The following is a 19,528-nucleotide window of genomic DNA, read 5'->3' as shown; positions in this document are numbered from 1 at the left end:
AACATAATATATAAGACGAGTTATCATATGAAGAATTTAATATTGATTTTTATATTTAGCCAATTCGAGAGGCATGATTAGTTAAATTATTTTATATATTGAAATCAAATCAAATGCTAAAACTTAAGGTTGGAACTTATATAATTGCCATATTTATAAATATGTGATATTAATTAATTATAAAAAACGTATTCTCCACGAAAAAAAACTTATAGCATATCAAAACCCCAAACTTCCACTTGAGTTTATCTCCCTCGTTAGAAAATCAATAACCAAAGAAAAAATAAAAGGATCATATAATATAATAAAATCTTTAATTAATCTTTCATCTTGGCATGCATATAGTACACATTATTATTCCTCTTAAGTGTATGGTTAATAAATCATAAATTAAGAAACAAATTAATATAGAGGTGTGATATTGAGTGATGAAAATTTAAACGAATAGCATCTATACAGGTCATAAATTTTCAATTAAAAGCTTAGATATATTATTATACTAACAAATCAAATCTTAATTCATTAATTTACTTACTGATCGAAATATGAACGTCGATTAACCCAAATTTGTATAAATTAAATAATGGGTTATTCTAATAGATTTAAAATAAGAACAAGACGAATCTCTAGCATCTCGACTTACAACATAGTTTACGCTTGAGAGAAAGAGAACACATATATAACATACTTACCTTATGATGTGCGATCCAACTTAAAAAGCAATTCGTGCTGATAACGTGTTGTGAAACAAGCCTAATAGCCAAACATGTGAGAAAGAGATGTAGGGAGAAAGATAGAGATTTCATTAATATAGTGTGCCTTACAATAAGATACAATGATATGTATATATAGGAAAAGATAACTTGGAGAATAAGCCTAATTTATATTAGGTATTGATAACCATAATAATATATATTTATAACAATTTCCTTTATATTTACCATGTCCGAGTACTCCCGAGTACTCTCCGAATACTCCGAGTACACCCAACTCCCCAGTCGGCCGCTAGGATCCGCCTAGCAACTTTTGCAACCTTGATGGTGATGAAGATTATGAAGACTGGGATTAAACTTTGAAGATTAACAAGATGTGAATGAAGATTAGAACTAAACTTTTTAGTGTTTATTGGTTAAAAACTTTGTTGAATTAAACTCTATTAATCTAGCAATTTTGTATACGTATGGTTCCACATAACATGCGTCTAATTTTGTTTTTTGTGTGCAATATATTTGTGGTACTCTAATACACTCTTACAAACTTAAAATTAGCATCTTCATTTTTTATTTTTATTTTTGCAATGTCTACACATAATTGAAATAAACCGACTATAACCGAATCGAAACCGAAAAACCGAAAAAACCGAAACCGAACGGTTTGTATATTCAAAACCAATAACTTCGGTTTCGGTTTAGTGTAAAAACCGAACCGAACCGTGCACATGCCTAATTGAAGCCCACTATATTAAAAAATAGGAAATTCGTGCGTCATGTATTATGGACAAACTATCAACATCAAAATCCTTATACAAATAATAAGATTTGTATAAATAATAATAAGAAATGGAGGGAGGGAGTTCACAAAAGATTATGAATCCATCGTCACCAATTTTATTCCATAAATAATAATGGTTCCCCGTAAAACCCCTCAATTTCTTCTTCATATTTATTATCCCTAATTCTGCCTTCGTTCTAATTCGCAAATTACACCACCATTTGCCAATCCATGAAATTCATTTCATTCCATTCCACCACTCAGATTCTCAATTAACCGCCATGGATTGATTTTACAAATTATTATTATTATTATCATGTCGTCATCAATTGTTGCCAGAACCGGTCGTCATCTTCAACGTTACGATAATAATCTCCGACTTGTTTCAGGGTATATTCATTTCATTAACCTAATTGATTTCAATTCAATTTGTTTGTGATATATATACGTATATATTTTAATTCGCTCAGTTCTAACATTATTTATTCATTTACATATTTTAATTACATTATTATACGTAGGCCCAGTGGCGAAACCAGAACAATTTAAGTGGAGGGTAGAAAATATATTTTTATTTTGTATAAAAAATCTTGTTACCAATCAATATATATAACATAGTAATATAATAAAGTTAAAACGTATATAAAAAAGTGTCTAGAAATTTTATAGCATATTTTCTTAACTAAAAAATCTAGAGTGAAAATGGAAAGCAAGTAAAAGGAAATAAGAGAGAAACACCTATTATAAAATCTAAAGCACCATTTGACACTAATATTTTTTATCGTTGGTAAAAAATTAAATAAACAGACTAAGAAAGTAAAAAATTAGAATTCTAATGCATGTTGGGCTTAACTGAAATGATCCAAAACATTGATAAACAACTTTAACCTAAATATACATCTCCTTTATGTCTTCTCTATTCTTTTAACGGCTCCTGCAACTCCGGCTGACCGGAAACTAAGCCTGTGTCAAATCAAAAATACACTTCTTCCACCTTTCTAACTACACTTCGTCTGTGTTTTCCAATAATATAAGGGGTTAATCTCTAAAAAAACCATCAGTATTAAGAAAGGTTGGCCGGCCGGAGGGTCAACTGACCCCCTTGTAGTTCCGCCACTGCATAGGCCTGTAAACGACCTGGACATTCATGAACTGTTCGTTTGTTTAAACTTTTATAAATACGTTATTATGTTTATATAAAGAGGCTCGTTTAAATCAAGTTATATGTATATATATATGTGTGTGTATCTATGCATACCTAGTTATGTTTGGTCAATTATACGTTGTAAACGAGCTGAACATTCATGAAATGTTTGTGAATTGTGCGGTGGTAAGTTTAATTTGGCTCATTTTTGATTAAACGAACGGACACGAGCACACGTTTTGTTTGTTCGTTAATGTTCATGAGCATCCGTTTATGTTCGTTTACTTTTTAATAAATATGTAAGTAGTTATATTTGTAAAAATACAAACATAAAAGAGGCACGTTCAAATTATAGGTTTACGATTATGTGTGTATCTATGCATACCTGGTTATGTTTGGTAAATTATATGTTACCTAGGCCTGTAAACGGGCTGAACATTCATCAACTGTGCGGAGGTAAGTTCATTTATGTTTGTTTATTTAATAAACGAACGAACGTGAACAATTTTTTTTGTTCATTTTTGATTTAACGAACGGACACGAACGCACGTTTTGTTTGTTCATTAATGTTCATGAACATCTATTTATGTTCGTTTATATTTTAATAAATACGTAAGTAGTTATATCTGTATAAATATAAACATAAAAGAGGCTCGTTCAAATTATATTAATACATGTGTGTTTGTGTATATATAAATATAAACATTAAAGAGGCTCGAGCAAATACAAATATCATTACTGTTAATATTGGAGGTCAGCGATTGAACACGTTGCAGTTTTGTGTTAATGTCCCACAATCATTGATAGCTTTAATCACATTTGTACTTTTAGTCATGTTAAGCCTTTTCTTTGTTTTGGACTGTATTTGTTGTACCGATGTTTGACAAAGAATAAGGGGGTCCTGCTATAGAACACAATATGCAATATTATACACCATGGTGCCTACCACACCATACGGGGTCAGAGCATTCTCATCCCATTCCCTATAATTATGTGAGGTAAGTTTGTAAATTATAAGGTGAGGTTGTAAGTGATTGTGAGTGTAAATTATAGGGTGAAAAGAGAAATGTAGTGATTTTTTGTAAATTTGAGGAAACATTGTTTCCCCTATTTATTTTTTAATATTTGTTGGATTGGTTGTGAGTAGAGGAGAGATAAAACTGTAATGATAAAAGTACAAAAAATATTATTTAATTAAACATGAGAGAGTAATACAGTGTTTTTTAGTGTAATTATAGAGATAGGGATGGAGAACCGGTTGAGAATGCTCTCACATCATGTGGGCCATATGATTTGCCCCTTACACGACCCATATGGTTATTTTCCTATCTTTCACATGTCCTATATGGCCCGTATGCTGGATTTTGTGTCGTTACGTCTTTTAGAGGATGTTAAGCATATAGTTTTGAAAGTGATTATGCAATATTGAATAAACAATAGTAGGTTAATTTAACGGTATTGTGAAGGGCTACATGGGATAGTGGTTACATGTGAAATGAACTAACTATAATCAGATAATAAGAATCAGTTTTTTGCGTGTTTTTACTGAACTAAGAGCATGTTTGGGATTGCGTTTGAAAAATGCTTATTGGCTTTTTTAAAAGAAGTCATTTTGAAAAGCCAGGATTTGGGGCTTTTCGAAAACTGCTTTTTAACCCTTTCAAAAAGCTAAAATAAAAAAGATTTATGTGATTGCCAAATCCATTTTAACTTATTGGCTTTTTGAATACACCAATAAACCAATAAGCATTTTTCAAACCCAATCCCAAACATGCCCTAAATTTCAAAAACGGGCTATTTGATCTGTAAGTAATCAAATAGACAAATTTTTTTAATTTCAAAACGCAATGGTAAACACGCGCTAATATTCTACAAGTGCTCATTAGGATTTCTACTAGGAAATCATGGGTCATGACCAACTGTAGCCAAAAGAGTTTTTGCTCTAGAATGAGACAAAACATGGGAAGTATTTAAATGCAGTATTAATTGTTAATTAGACAAACAGACAAGAAAGCTTAAGTATTTTAATTTTATATAATGCTGGCCACTAATAGCATGGAAAAAATGAGATCTTATAAACCTTGTTTGTTTAATTATTGCAACTTGTTAGGGGAGTGCCTTCTTTGAGATGTTGCAGTGTGTATATGTTATCATTAAAGTTAGTGCATCGTAGATGTTGACTAAGTTGACCGAAGTTCTTTTTTTATTTTATATAAGCAGGGCTATTTAAAAAGCTCTGGCTCAATGCTCGCTCGAAATTAAACGAGCCAAGGTAAGGTCACTCGTTAGCTGGCACGTGGCTCGTTCATTTGGCTCGTTTAGATTAAAGCCCTAGTTTTGATATACACAATATAACCTAAAGTTATAACCCAAGTTTTACTATATATAAATCATAATTCTGTAGTTTATAACGGCTGCATTATGCACTATGTGTATGTTAAAAATATTAATTTTTAATTTTTAATATGTGTCAATGTGAGAAATAAGAAGTACAAAATAAAAAAGAAGATAGAAATAAACGAGCTGGCGGCAGCTTTTTATGAGCCGGACTTGAGCTCAGAATTTCATCCTTTTAAGATAAGCGTGCTGAGCCGGCTCGTTTAACTTCGAGCCCGAGCATCTGGTATTAAGGAAAACAACAATTTTTAGTTAGTTGTGTTAATAACAGGAGAGATCAATTTAAACAATTTATGTGAAAATTTGCCATCTTTTATATCTTTTTATTGTTTAAAGCCATAATATAAACAGTTTAAACTACCTTATCCAAGAAATTTGGACCACTGATTTTCTACAATAATCTCTAGACTCTAGAAGGAAAACACGGGCCATGATAGAAGTGCTCACTTCTGTTATTGAGGCAAGAAGAATTAACAATAATTAATTATTGACTTATGTAGATAACACTACAGCACATGAATTTTTTTTATTTTAATTTTGAAATTGTTAACTTAGACAGTTAGACAAGCAACTAGAAATTTTAATTGGCTATATGTGCATATGTTATTATAGCATGCGTATGAAACTGTTAACTTATGTTCTATATTTTAATTTGGCATCTATACAACAGGTGTATTCCATACAGACAGGACAAGACGAAAGATGAGAACAGAATAGAAGTACTAATGGTGTCTTCACCAAACCGTGATGACATGGTATTCCCAAAGGTACTTATTTTTCTGATTATTTTTCAATTTGGTTACGTTTTATTAAAACAATGTATACATGGTGTAATAAACAATCCTGCTTTATAATAATACGCAGGGTGGGTGGGAGAGTGATGAGACTGTTGAAGAAGCCGCATGTCGTGAAGCTTTAGAGGAAGCTGGAGTAAGAGGAATTCTTCAAGTAGGTTGTTTATGCTACATTATAGTTCCTGCTAATAATATATATATTATTTAATTTGAGTATTTAGTTCACATAAGACGGTTTTTTGGCATGCAGGGAGATAGTCTTGGAGTGTGGGAATTTAGAAGTAAGAGTAAACAAAAAGCTTGTAGTCAAGAAGGGGGATGCAAGGGATACATGTTTGCACTACAAGTGACCGAAGAGCTTGAAACATGGCCGGAAAAAAATAACCGCAACAGAAAATGGGTAAGTGTTATGCCACAACCCGGTCCTATATTGATGCAAAGCATGAACAACTTATAATAAACCTTAAGGTGTTACATATGAAGTTGTTGGACCTTAACTGTTAGAGACTTAATCATGCAAAATGAACAAAAGAGCATATATGTTAAAAGGGTTAATGCCATAAAAACTAATATTTTTTTCTTATTTTTCACGAAAAAGTAGCTCAACCTAATTTTGATATATTAAAGTCCCTCGACTTGTAAAAAGTACAGGAAAAGATCACTAAACTAGTTTTTATATACTAAAGTCTTTAAACTTGTCTAAAATGCTCGTACTTTTGAATCTAATAAAAATAATGACATGTTAGCCTTAAATTGGTCAACTTTGAAAATGTGAACTTTTTGTCACTTTAACAAATTTTGACCTGCTTAAGAGTTCAAAAATCATTATTTAAAATAAAGGTCACTAAACTAACATTAGTTTAGTGACTTTTTCATGTAATTTTACAAGTTGATCAAAACTAAGTTAAAGACTTTTTCGTAGAAAACTAGAAAGTATATTGGTTTTTTTAATGGCATTAACCCTTGTTAAAAAGAATAAAGTTTGAGGACTTTTTCTTTGATTTTCTACGAGTTTAAGGGATTTAATCTTGTATAAATGAAGTCCAGAAACTTATGTAAGAATTCGGCGATATTCCTTTTGTTCAACAATTTCTTTATCCTTTAATGACTGGATGAAAGTATTTACATTGGAGTGATGTCGCAGGTGGTAATTGAAGAAGCATTTGCAGTATGTCGGTACGACTGGATGCGAAATGCACTAAAAGAATTTTTAAAAGTGATAGAAAAGGGGGGAAACAAGAGGGAAGACGAAATTCCAAAAAATGTCAACAAAGAAGATAAGCCAACGACAAAAGAAGATGAAGATTCTCAACTAATGTCAAACAATTGCCATGTTAATGGATCTAGGGGTACATATGGCATAATGGTTCCTGCTAGCATTTTATGGTAGTTTTTGTATCTTTCTTGTTTATGAACGGGTAAAAAAACCGCCTTTCGAATTGTGTATTGTTCCCATTGGTCATTTTTAGAGAGAGACATGTATATAGCTCATTGGAGGTTGCAGGATGATCATGTATGGCAGATTCTTGTTGTGTTTGAAACTCTTAACCAAAGATGTAATGTGTGAAACGAGTTATTTGCACTCGTCCGTTGTTGGCCATTTCGGTTGTTTTTGCAATGACAATCTAAAGAGGGTGTTTGCGATCACGCATTAAAATTGTTTATATGCCCATCGTTTTTTAAATAAGTTTTGTTGGAATAAGCTAATTTCAATTCGTTTTTGAGATAAGTTGTTTGGAATAAGCTTTGGTTAAATGGTAATTAGTTTTCCTTAACCCATGACTTTCACAAACTATATGTTAAATAATGAATAGACTATTAGAAGGAAAATTATGTCATTAAAATATCGCAAATTATCTAATTAGTATAATTAAGAATTTTGATATCAAAAAGTGTGTTATTTTTTATTTTATATATGTAATAATGGTTTTGTCTTTCAGAATGAACATTAGTGTTGGCTTGATGGTTGTGTTGATAAGGGTAAATGTATGACCCGGTTTGGGAGCTGAGTTTGAATCTTAGATGTTTCAAAAATTTTGTGTTCTCTTGTTAAGTGTATTAATTATGTTTTTGTATATGTGAGAATGATTGTCTTTCAACATTAACTTTGGTGTGAGCCCGATTGTGTTGTGTTAAGTGTCGCGTAGATCACCGCATTTTGCTTTATTTTCGGCACCGTATCGAAAATCGACCGAATGTCAATTTTGTTTTGTATTTATTTTTTTTGTTTTAGTTTCGGTACCGTAACGAACGTGAAGGAGATTGACCAAATTTACATATACTCACCGGCTCAACGCCTGGGATCGACAACGCTTGAGTTTTTATCAACGCCCGAGTTTACGGAACGCCCCCATCCCATTGCCCAACCTTAGTTTGTATATTGTTTTAGTCTTATTTTTTGTTCTTTAGTTCCGATACCATAACGCACATAATCAAAACCGAGCGAATTTGTGTCGACGTACCGCCTCAAAGTCGAAACAGACAACGTTTGGGTTTAACACCGCTCAGGTTACGTCGGGCAAACACTAGTTGGATTATAAAGGCTGTTGATATTCATACACCACTTGTCCACCTCACAGACATACGACTCGTGCAAAATACATAATGGTAAATTTGGCGGTTTCGGTAAAGTTATGCGGCCAAGCCACATCAGTGCCATGTAAATTACACTTGGAAAACGTCCAAAAGGACCAAAACCATTGAAGTGTGTAATTGTTTCACTAACCATGTTAATTTTGAATGATCTGTATAACAACTCGTATAAAACCTTATATTTTGTATGAGCCCGTAATGCCTTTTTCATATTTATATGGACTATTATCAAATTATACCGACAAGATGTGGAAAATGTTATACGAATCGTAATTGACGTTCTAGTCCAATGACATAATGGTTAAGACTTGGGAATTTTAAAGGAAAATCCCCCAAATAGCTATATGGACTATTATCAAATCTAACGTTTCCTAAAATGAAATCATCTGACGATTTTACGGATAAACGTTTGAAATCTCGTCTCACGATTTTACGGTAATAATATTATATAGGAGATTTGAATTTGGTGAAAAACATATTCATTATATTAATGATAAGCTGAAAACACGATTCTCCTCCACTTATCAGCTATCGCTTTCCGGCCATGGCGGCCACTCTTGTCATCAATCCTCTATTACCACCACCGCCGCCGCAGCAGCTTCCTTCTCTCCGTTTACGGATTCCATTTCACAACCACAACCACCGTTCCTCTTCATCTCTCACCACTTTTAGCGCCATTGCCACCGCGTATTACTCGCTCCGATACTCTCGACTCATCCGAAACCGATATCATTTCAACTTTCAACGACAGAATTCTCAAGGAACACTTCACTAAACGCAACTCCGGTAGACACTATCCAAACTCCAATTCTAACCTAACTGATGAAGATATTAGTAACTACATCCAGCTGGTCAAACAGCAGCAACAACGAGGACTTCGTGAGCTTAAAAAACGTCCTTCGAGCAGACCGAATCCGAATCCCACAACAACTTCTAATTCAGATAATGCCGATGGATTCAGTTATCGAGTGGATCCGTTTAGTCTCGAAGAAGGCGATTACGTTGTGCATAAGAAAGTTGGAATAGGGCGGTTTATGGCGATTAGGCCTAGCGTTCCTGAAGGTGATGTGACTCCTATTGATTATGTCTACATTCAGTATGCTGATGGAGTTGCTAAGCTCCCGGTTAAACAAGCCTCTAAGTACCTCTATCGATATAATCTGTATGTTATATACTAATTATGTTTACTTCTTCATATTTGAATTGGTTAGTACTTGTTAGTAGAGTAGGTGTGTGCACGGTTCGGTTTGGTTATTAGCCTAAACTGAAGCCGAAGTCATTGGCTAATCTGTTTTATTAACGAATCGGTTTTTGGTAGCTAGTTCGGTTAAATTTGGTTAATAACTAAAACCAAACCTGGGATAAAGTTTTTGTTTAGAATTACATGAAATGGATGTACAAAGTGGAGGTATAAAAGTTAGAAATATATGAAATATGTATGGTTTGGTTTGGTTCGGCTCAGTTAAATTAGGTCAATAGCTGAAACTAAACTTGGGCTAAAATTTTTGCTTAGAAATACATGAAATGGAGGTATAAAACATGAAATGGAGTTATGGAGGTACAAAATTTAGTAATATGTGAAAATGTGAATGGCCTGGTTCGGTTAATTTCGGTTAACCAGGAGTACTAGAAAAATGATAACAGATTTTTGGTTAATCGGTTAATTTCAGTTCGGTTTTGGTTAACGGTTCAGTTATTGCTCACCACTTGCTGTTAGAGCTGGATTTACATTTGTTTTTGGATGATTATTTGCAGTCCGAATGAGAGTGGAGCTCCTCGGGGATTGGGGAGATTGAAGGATACGAGTGTTTGGGAGAAGAGGAAGACTAAAGGAAGGGTTGCAGTTCAAAAAATGGTTGTTGATTTGATGGAGGTTTATTTAAACAGATTAAGGTTAAGAAGGCCTACATACCCTAAGAATCCAGCCATGGTTGAATTTGCTTTGCGATTTCCTTACGAGCCCACTCCTGATCAGAAACAGGTTGCTCTCCATCTAAATCCTATTGGAACATATAATATTTAGTGTTTATTAGTATTACCTTTAATGGTATCAGAGCATGTACTGGTTTGGGTTTATCTATATTTGTAGAAGATTTGGCACTGGATATGACGGTTGCATTGTTGTATGAAACGTTTGCCGGTAGATATCCGTTTGTGAGAAGTGCAAAAGTTGTTTTTGATGCATATACTATATGTTCCAATAATTCATTTTCCTTGTTCTAGATTTCAGTGATTATTCCAAAATTATGTCCTCAAATGTTGATGCTCGTGCAGGCGTTTATCGACGTTGAAAAGGATTTAACAGAGAGAGAAACTCCGATGGATCGATTGATTTGTGGAGATGTTGGATTTGGGAAGACGGAAGTTGCTCAACGAGCCTTATTTTATGTGGTTTCATCTGGGAAACAGGCTATGGTGTTAGCACCTACCATTGTTTTGGCTCGACAGCATGTTGAAGTTATTTCAGAGAGATTTTCCACCTACCCTAACGTTAGGGTTGGACTTATGAGCAGATTTCAGGTGTTAATAATCTCAGTTTTTATTAATTAAATGATGCATCTAGTCACTACAGTCAACTAGCACATTGTTATGAACCTAACATTATACAGCTTGCAGACCAGATCAGAAAGAGAGGAGTATTTTCATTTAATCCAAAACGGTGAACTGACTATTATTATTGGAACTCACTCGCTTCTTGGTAGCCGAGTCACGTATGATAGATTGGGTCTTCTAATAGTTGATGAAGAACAGGTCTTTTTTATGATCTTTTGATATTAAAGAATATATGAATGTGAAATGAGTTACTAAAATCAGATATAAGTAACATGCGTTTGCTTTATAGAGGTTTGGTGTGAAACAAAAGGAGATGATTGCTTCACTGAAAACTTCAGTTGATGTTCTAAGTCTTTCTGCAACACCTATTCCAAGGACCCTTTATTTAGCATTAACTGGATTTCGTGATTGCAGGTAATACATGTTAATATTGATAATGCATGAAACAGTAAAACATAATTTAGTTTGTGAAACAGTTAATAATAACTCTTTCTTTTGGTTGTAATTCTTTGCCAGTTTGATCTCAACTCCACCTCCTCAAAGAATTCCTGTAAAAACCAATATTTCAGAGTACAGTGAGGAAAAGGTTATATCAGCAATCAAGTATGAGCTGGACCGTGGGGACCAGGTTTTCTATGTTTTGCCTCGTATTCAAGGTAAAATTTGTGAAATAAGTGTATTTGCACACATTCAAGTTATAGACATATATCTGCTACAGGTGGCCATTTTGACTCATTCTGTAACAGGCCATATTATATGTGTAACAGGCCATATGGGTCACGCAACTCTTTTTTACTAAATAGGGAAGCGGTCAAGTGTGCCGAATGAGTTGAAAGTTGTGTGAAAATATATTTTTTAATGCATACGGCTTAAGAAATTAGATTATTATTGTGTATAATAATATTTTGCGCTTCAACTATTTGAAAAAAAATGTACATTATTTGGACAAACAAGTGTTTTCGGCTAACACAGCCCGTTTTGACCTGTTACACACCCCACCCAATTGGATATGGAGACGCTTCATGTTTTTTACATCGACTCTTTAAAGTCAAACTTATTACTTGACTTCATATTTCTACAGGTCTTGAAGAGGTGATGTCATTTCTTGAGAAAACTTTTCCAGATCTTGAAATTGCCCTTGCTCACGGACAAGTAAATCTTTATTTATTATGCGCTGTTATTAGTTTATTACGTATTTATTAAAAATCTGTTTATGTTAAACTACGTGTATCTTTTGTGCAGCTATATTCCAAACGGTTGGAAACAACCATGGCAAGATTTGTGGATGGTGAAATTAAGATTCTACTTTGCACAAATATAGTAGAGAGTGGACTCGACATTCAAAATGCTAACACCATCATAATCCAAGACTTTCAGCAATTCGGGCTCGCGCAGCTGTATCAGGTTTCTGATAATATAGTTTTTATAGCTGTATTTAAAAATATTTATTATGTATGAGACAGACCATATCTTTCTAATTGTTTTTTTGTTAAATGATTTTTGTTATGTAGTTGCGTGGAAGGGTGGGAAGGTCGAATAAGGAAGCGTATGCTCATTTATTTTACCCTAACAAGAAGTTGCTTTCTCCAGCAGCAATGGTACGGGTCCCTTCTGTTACATCCAAAATTATGAAAATAATATTAAAAAAAAATCACTTAAAAGTCATTCAGTGTCTCATAAATCATAATATTAAATCATTTGCAATACTACTACAGAAAAGGCTAGAAGCTCTTGAAGAATGTGGAGATCTTGGTCAAGGGTTGCAACTTGCAGAAAGAGACATGACTATAAGGGGATTTGGTAATAGTTTTGGCGTCCAACAAACCGGGGATGTTGGCAATGTAGGCATTGACTTGTTCTTTGAAATGCTTTTTGAGAGCTTATCCATGGTATTACTTATTACAATTATTTTTATTATTATTGTTATTCATTTTTATTTGCAGCTTTGCTACAGTGAACTTAATTGCAAAATCTTGCTGTTATAAACCAGGTTGATGTACATCGGACCCCGACCAGTTCCTTTCCAATCTGTCAAGGTATGTCACTACTATGTCTTATGCATAATGCTATTTTAGTAACTAGTATCATCTTGATTGGTTTATAAGAGATGATAGATGTGGCAATTTCCACCTAGTTATACGGAAATGGGTCAATTTGGGTTAAATTTAATTGACAATGAGTCAAAATGTTAAATAATAGCTAAAATTGAAATGGGTCATGTGGGTCATTTAACGGGTCAATGGTCTCCTAACACTTAGTACCTTACAAGTTACAATCAACTATGTCCTAAATCGTTTACTTTACAATAACCTGCCTTTAGATTTATATAAGGCAGTTTTTGTAATCATATTGAGTTATAAATTATTTACAAATTACAAAAAATGAACAGAAAATTGTTGCTGGACTGGCTTAACCAGCACGATAAAGTTATCTTTTTTACAATGAATGTGCCAAAACACCAAAATGGCGTACACCTAAAAAGGTGTTTTTTTGTTGGTGTAACAATAATAATCTCATCAACTTTTCATGATTCACATATTTGTTAAATATTGATACAATAGTAAACGTTTTAAAAACTATATTTGTAATCATGTTACTGACTTACAAAGAATATTCTCTTTTTACACCAATAAAGTGTAAATGTTTATCCAATTACAGTTAACTGTATATTTTCATAGGGGGTTTAAAGTTTAATATATTTAAGTTTTAGTCGGTTGGTGACGTTTAACTGCATGCTTTATGTCAGCTTGAGTTGGATTTAAACCCGCGTCTCTCATCCGATTACATAAACTATCTGGACAATCCCATAGAAATAATAAACGGTGCAGAAAAAGCTGCAGAAAAGGACACAACTAGTTTGGTTGAATTTACAGTGGATTTAAGGCGACAGTATGGAAAAGAGCCTTATGCCATGGAAGTTTTACTCAAAAAGTTATATGTGAAAAGAATGGCAGCCGATATGGGGATCAACAGAATTTATGTGACGGGCAAAACCATCATAATGACAACAAACATGAGTCAGCAAGTTTTCAAGATGATACGAGATGCCATGCTGTCAGATATTCACCGCAATATGCTTGTTTTTGAAGGAGAACAGATAAAGGTACTAGAAAGCTAGGGTTGTAAATGTGTCGAGTCGCTTGTAAGCTACTCAAGACCGGCTCGTTAAAAGCTCGAATTGAGCCATGCTTAAACGAGTGTGAGCCCATACTCCTAGCTATATACTGACCTTGATTAGGCTCATGAGCTTAAACGAGCTCTCTTATTTAATAAATAATAGTTTTGTAATACAATTAATATATAATAATAATAATAATAACAATTATCATCATTATTATTATATAACTATGATAAAAGTAACTAAATAGTATAATATGTTATAATATAAAATGTACTTAAAGACAAATATAAAAAAGAATATTTATATATGTATGTAAATAAAGTAATTAAACAAGTAATAAATAATAGAAAGAGGCTTGAAACGGGCCGGGTTGAAGCACTTCAGCTCAAGCTTGGGCTCGGCTCATTTACCATATTTTACCAAAATATGCAATTTGAAACATTTATTGCAGCATACTCTCTTCAACAATTTTTTTACCATTTAAAACAGCAAATTGCGTACTTTGGTTTAAAATGGTAAATTTTGTATTAACCGGTTGAAAAGATTCTTTGTAAATATTGATAAAAAGCGAATACACATTACATTTTCTTGCTATTAGCACGATAAAAGAAGTTCCTTTAAACGGGATATTTGTTGAAATGTCCCAAAGTATGTTTTCAACACATTAAACCTCGTAAATGTTTGTTAAACTTAAGATGGTTATTATACTAATATAAATTTTGCAATCATTGTTAACACGCTAGTTACTTGTATAAAAATTTGGACAAAGATGTTTCGGGTCAACCTCATTTTGTCACCTTTATTTGTTTGCATTCCAAATATCTAATGAACGTGTGCTACAGGCGGAATTACTTATAGATCTACCTAAAGATCAGCTTCTTGCTTGGATATTCCAGTTGTTGGCTGAGCTTCATTCTGCACTTCCAACCCTTATAAGATATTAAGGGAACTCTTTTAACCTTATGCTCGCTAGAAGCGTTCAAGTTTTGTATTTTTTTTGCTTATGCAACCTAGCCTAACCTAACCGAACCGAGCCAAAGTTAGCCTTTTTAGTCATACGGTTTAAACCAGGACCACGAACGGTGCAGGCTGATGCTGTGCATTATGGGCATGCACATTTTTGGAATTGGCCTGTCATTTTTTTTGTGAATCGTCAATTCATCCACCGGACCGTGTGACGGGTGCAACCGACGTACCAGCATGGTTCTTGTAGATGGTGGCATAGGAGTATTATACATGAATGTTTATGTAGCTAATTGGCTCAATTACTGGCTTATTGTAATTATTATTCATAGATTTTTATTTATTTACTATGGAACTTTTATGATCCATTTCTATACAGGTTTAGATAATAAAATATATAGGATTTGATCTTTATATAGAGTTCTCTTCTCGAAAACAATTTAAAAAAGAGAAATGTCTATCTAACATCGTAGAGTAATAGAGTAATTACATAATTACTCTACTTGTATATATAGATATTCTACTTGTTTCTCACGTTTAACACGTTAATTTCATTTATATGTTAACTTTCCCCTACATCAAATAAGCAAGTTGAAGAGCCTGCAATTATTTATTCAAACATACCCAATACTGGACTTGTTTTTCCAAATTTTAATGTAACATCACCTACCTAATGACTTGAAACTTAGATAACAAGCTTTTTTATAACAAAAATTAGAAAAGTCAGCACAATAAGAAAATAATATTAAAACAGTCAAACCTTCAACAAGTCATTACTTTTTCCTTTCTTCATAATAATAACTAACCCTAGGTAGGGATGAGATCGGTACCGTACCGATACTGATATCGAAAATCGCAAATTATTGGTACCCGCACTGAAATATTCGGTTCGGTACCGGTATTGAATGTAAAATTGGAAAAAACCGGTAACGATACCGTACTGGTACCGAAACTTAAAACTTTACCGATTTCGGTACCGATACCAATACCGAATTTGCTCATCCCTAGCTCGGGGTATCATCCAACCAGATTTAAAGCTATTTGAGTTTGGCATTTATGAAACTAAATTTGAATTTGAACCAATTCAAATTCGGTTTGAAATTCTTGGATTCGAATTCAATTTGAAATTCAGTTGGGATAAAAACCCGATTCAAATTATAATCAATTTAAATTTTAGGTGTTGAGTTCGCTTAAAAATTAAACACCCTACTATTTTACTTTTCTGCAAAAATGCAAACCGATTCGAATATGAGGCCTAAACCTATGCCCGATAACACTTAATTTTCACAAAACCACATACCGTAAACCATATTACACGAATGTTGTTACTCAAAACAAGGATGATCTACTTGATGACATGATGATTATTTCCTATATAAGAAATCAGGTTTCAACTCTTTGTTCTTGTTTTTGTTCTTTTGTCTGATTTCGGTTTTTGCAGCCAACACGACATCTTCCAAGAAACCTCTTTGAGGAAACTCTTCTGGTACGAGGCTTTGATGCGTCAAAAACTGTTCTTCCGCTTCTTCCTTCTTATCAAGAAGACTATAAATGATTCCCTAAATAAATCAAACTCGCAATTTTTATATTTATATTCTCTACACATTTTTTATAAAGTTTACACGACAAAGCAATGAAATTAACGTACCTGACAAAGATAAGGCCTAAAATCCCTAGGATTCTCGTCTATAAGATCTTTGAATTGTTTCAAAGCATCATCCAACTCCGCCTGGATAGAATGCATAATCAGTTAATCACAATGTCAAAAAACATACATACATATATCTGGCAATTCGATAATTAAAGAGCTTGAAGTAGCACCTTAACAACATGCATTTGCGCGATTAATATTCTTATATTCCTTTCGTCCGTGACTTTATTCTTTTGACGTGCAATTTCCAACGCGTTATTTAGCATTTCAAACACGGCTGGCCCTTCATGATTCTTGTGCATTACCATAGCAAGCCCCTGCACAAACAAATCAAATTTAAATCATTCATATTTCTATTTACTTTAAACAATCACAATCAAGAAACCAATGTTATAAGGGATGACATGTTCGTTTTCTTATTCGTGTTTATTAGTATATCGCCCCGTCAGTGGCGGATCTAGAAGATAAATTCAGCGATATCACAAAAAAAAATTGGACCTAGGGTAGAGGTGCACAAAAACCCGAACCCAGGACCCGGAACCGATAAAATACCTGGAGCCGGTTTTTTTATTCCCGGGTTTTTAATACCCGAACCCGTACTCGACCCTACATGTAGGGTACTGATATGGTATGCATTTTAGTACCAAAATCCGTACCCGAAACCGAACCCGATAAAAATACCCGGAACCGGTTTTTTTATGCTCGGGTTTTTAATACCCGAGCAAGTACCCGACCTTAGCATTTTAGTACCAAAACACGTACCCGTAACCGAACCCGATTTGTACCCGGTAATACCCGAAAACCCAAACCGGTTCCATACCCGAACCCGTACCAGACATATGGTATGCACTTTAGTACCAAAACCTGTACCCGGAACCGAACCCGATTGTACCCGGTAATACCCAAAAACCCGAACCGGTTTTACAAACACCCGATATTACCCGAAAAATACCTGGAAAAATAATCCTAAAAGGTGCAACCCCTTAAAAAATCCAATATATATCCGAAAAATACCTGAAAATAGGGTATTTTCAATACCCGGAAATAGGGTATTCAAATACCCGGTTTTAGAATATCCGACCCGAACCCAATACATAGGGTATGGTTTTTAAAGACAATACCCGGACCCGAACCCGACCCGGGTATTACCAATACCCGATTTTCCAATACCTGGTATTTGGAAAACGCGATTTGGGCACCTCTACCTAGGGGTATCCTAAAATTTGCTTAGAGGTATCCGAAAATATAAACATACATGAAGAGCTGTAAGCGAGAGTGGGTTGTGTTTCAAGATATTCTTGAACAGAACCTTAGCCTTAGTATAATCACCAATCATCTGATAACACAAAGCCTGCAAGAGCCTCCGCTCAACTTCCTTGGGCTGAATAGTAATCAACTTCTCCACATATTCAACCGCCTCTTTGGTTTTGGCCCGTTTCATCTTGGCGTTGATAACCGACTTCAAAGCGACAACATCTTTGGGATTAGCCTCCAACAGTTTCAGAGACATCATCTCCTCATCATCTTCATCCAGTTCCAACACATTTTGATGAGTTGGTTGAGGCTTAGCGAGTGCTAGGCTGTGGCTGTGGAGGTTTGAATTTGAAAAGCCAGCTATGAAGATGAATGAGCCAATGAGTAAAGTTTTAGTGGTTTGAGAGATGAATTTGGTGATTTGAAGGTTATTGGGTTTGTTGGTGATTATTATTGAAGTGGGTTTTTTGAAATTATTGAGTGTGAGTGAATTTGGATGATGAGATTGAGCAAGTGTGAGAAAGCGTGTGGGGAGATGATTAATGGAGGAGCACATTTCTTCTTCGGAGAATTCGAGTATTGATCCTAAAACCCTTCAAGTGAAACCCCCAAATTGTGTCAGTATAATTTATACCAATAAATAAATAAAAATAATAATAATAATAAGACTGTCCTTTGTGGTGGATGACATTGAAGCCTCTTCATAGGGCCACGTCAACACCATATAAACACTAGGGCATTAATATCCCTAAATAGTAATGTCCCGCTTTGGTTAAAAGCTTATTGGTGCCCCTATGTTATGTGTGTGTGTATATATGTATATATAAATATTTTGAGAACCTTGATGAGTTGTAAAAACTTTAAGAACTCAATATAGACCACACATTTAATTAAACGGAGTAGGAGAGAAAATAAAGATTTTTGATGATTACACAAGTTTAAATGTAAGTTACACATGTATAATAAGTCGATTCGGTGTGTAAAAAAATACTTTAAATTTTTTTACATTACTTACACTTACGTATTACATATGTGTAAAAAAATCAAAAAAATAATTGATATGTTGAGTTCTTAAAACTCAAAGTGGTTCTCAAAAGAAATCAATCATATATATATATATGTATATATATATATATCTGTGTATGAGAGAGAGAGAGAGAGAGTGAGAGATGGAGGAGAACGGCGTCGAGCTTCCTGACCACCCTCACCAACGGCGCCCCACCACCAAGGGCGCCCGTTGGTGGTGTTCCGCGCCCAATGGCTCCGCGTAACCACTCTTCCGCGCCCATAGCATCAAGTCAAATAAAGCGTGTGGTAGGGGTGTGCACAAAACCCGAATCGAAACCAAAAAAACCAAATTAGAAACAGGCAGTTCGGTTTTGAACTTTAGCAAAAACCGAAATAATGGTTTTGGTCTGGTTTTGTATTTTGTTAAAAACAGAAAAAATCGAACCGTAATAACAAAAAAAATCAAAATATCTATAACATCTTAACCGTAAACATTAAAAGAAAATTTATCAATAATTATTTATTTAGTTTTAACATATGATTAATAATAAATATATTTG

General features: G+C 34.0%; 2 protein-coding genes and 1 pseudogene across 3 annotated transcripts; 2 read left to right on the top strand and 1 right to left on the bottom strand.

The window, feature by feature from the left end:
- Nucleotides 1–1,550: 1,550 nt before the first annotated feature.
- Nucleotides 1,551–7,342, top strand: LOC143574648 (nudix hydrolase 13, mitochondrial-like). Its single transcript, XM_077059221.1, has 5 exons — nt 1,551–1,881; nt 5,703–5,799; nt 5,897–5,980; nt 6,077–6,226; nt 6,971–7,342. The coding sequence occupies exons 1-5, from the start codon at nt 1,808–1,810 to the stop codon at nt 7,214–7,216; spliced, it is 651 nt and encodes a 216-aa protein (XP_076915336.1). The 5' UTR covers nt 1,551–1,807; the 3' UTR covers nt 7,217–7,342.
- Nucleotides 7,343–8,430: 1,088 nt separating this feature from the next.
- Nucleotides 8,431–15,200, top strand: LOC143574646 (ATP-dependent DNA helicase At3g02060, chloroplastic-like; annotated as a pseudogene). The gene is made up of 14 exons (XR_013142633.1): nt 8,431–8,485; nt 8,917–9,580; nt 10,174–10,399; nt 10,693–10,938; nt 11,035–11,169; nt 11,261–11,385; nt 11,488–11,627; nt 12,053–12,123; nt 12,214–12,375; nt 12,483–12,569; nt 12,687–12,860; nt 12,962–13,007; nt 13,718–14,074; nt 14,935–15,200. The product of XR_013142633.1 is annotated as an ATP-dependent DNA helicase At3g02060, chloroplastic-like (transcript).
- A 935-nt stretch (nt 15,201–16,135) lies between these two features.
- LOC143574647 (protein SLOW GREEN 1, chloroplastic-like) lies at nt 16,136–18,550 on the bottom strand. Its single transcript, XM_077059220.1, has 4 exons — nt 17,962–18,550; nt 16,877–17,023; nt 16,704–16,784; nt 16,136–16,614 (listed from the first exon to the last, which is right to left on the bottom strand). Exons 1-4 carry the CDS (start codon nt 18,514–18,516, stop codon nt 16,420–16,422), a joined length of 978 nt encoding a protein of 325 aa, XP_076915335.1. The 5' UTR covers nt 18,517–18,550; the 3' UTR covers nt 16,136–16,419.
- Between the last annotated feature and the right edge of the window lie 978 nt (nt 18,551–19,528).

The sequence above is a fragment of the Bidens hawaiensis genome, unplaced genomic scaffold (genome assembly GCF_021521415.1).
Source record: "Bidens hawaiensis isolate Kalapana, Puna unplaced genomic scaffold, B.hawaiensis_p1.1 tig00027069_1, whole genome shotgun sequence".
NCBI classification, from domain to species: Eukaryota; Viridiplantae; Streptophyta; class Magnoliopsida; order Asterales; family Asteraceae; genus Bidens; species Bidens hawaiensis.
The sequence above is the reverse complement of the archived record's forward strand: the minus strand, read 5'-3'. Positions and strand labels throughout refer to the sequence as shown.

Excerpts from the sequence above, each read along its gene's own strand:
- LOC143574648 (XM_077059221.1), top strand. The coding sequence starts at position 1,808 with ATGTCGTCATCAATTGTTGCCAGAACCGGTCGTCATCTTCAACGTTAC. Across the intron at positions 1,882-5,702 it reads AATCTCCGACTTGTTTCAGG|GTGTATTCCATACAGACAGG; the intron begins GTATATTCATTT and ends TCTATACAACAG. Across the intron at positions 5,800-5,896 it reads ATGACATGGTATTCCCAAAG|GGTGGGTGGGAGAGTGATGA; the intron begins GTACTTATTTTT and ends AATAATACGCAG.
- LOC143574647 (XM_077059220.1), bottom strand. The coding sequence starts at position 18,516 with ATGTGCTCCTCCATTAATCATCTCCCCACACGCTTTCTCACACTTGCT. Across the intron at positions 17,024-17,961 it reads TCTCGCTTACAGCTCTTCAT|GGGCTTGCTATGGTAATGCA; the intron begins GTATGTTTATAT and ends TTGTTTGTGCAG. Across the intron at positions 16,615-16,703 it reads TTAGGCCTTATCTTTGTCAG|GGAATCATTTATAGTCTTCT; the intron begins GTACGTTAATTT and ends TGATTTATTTAG.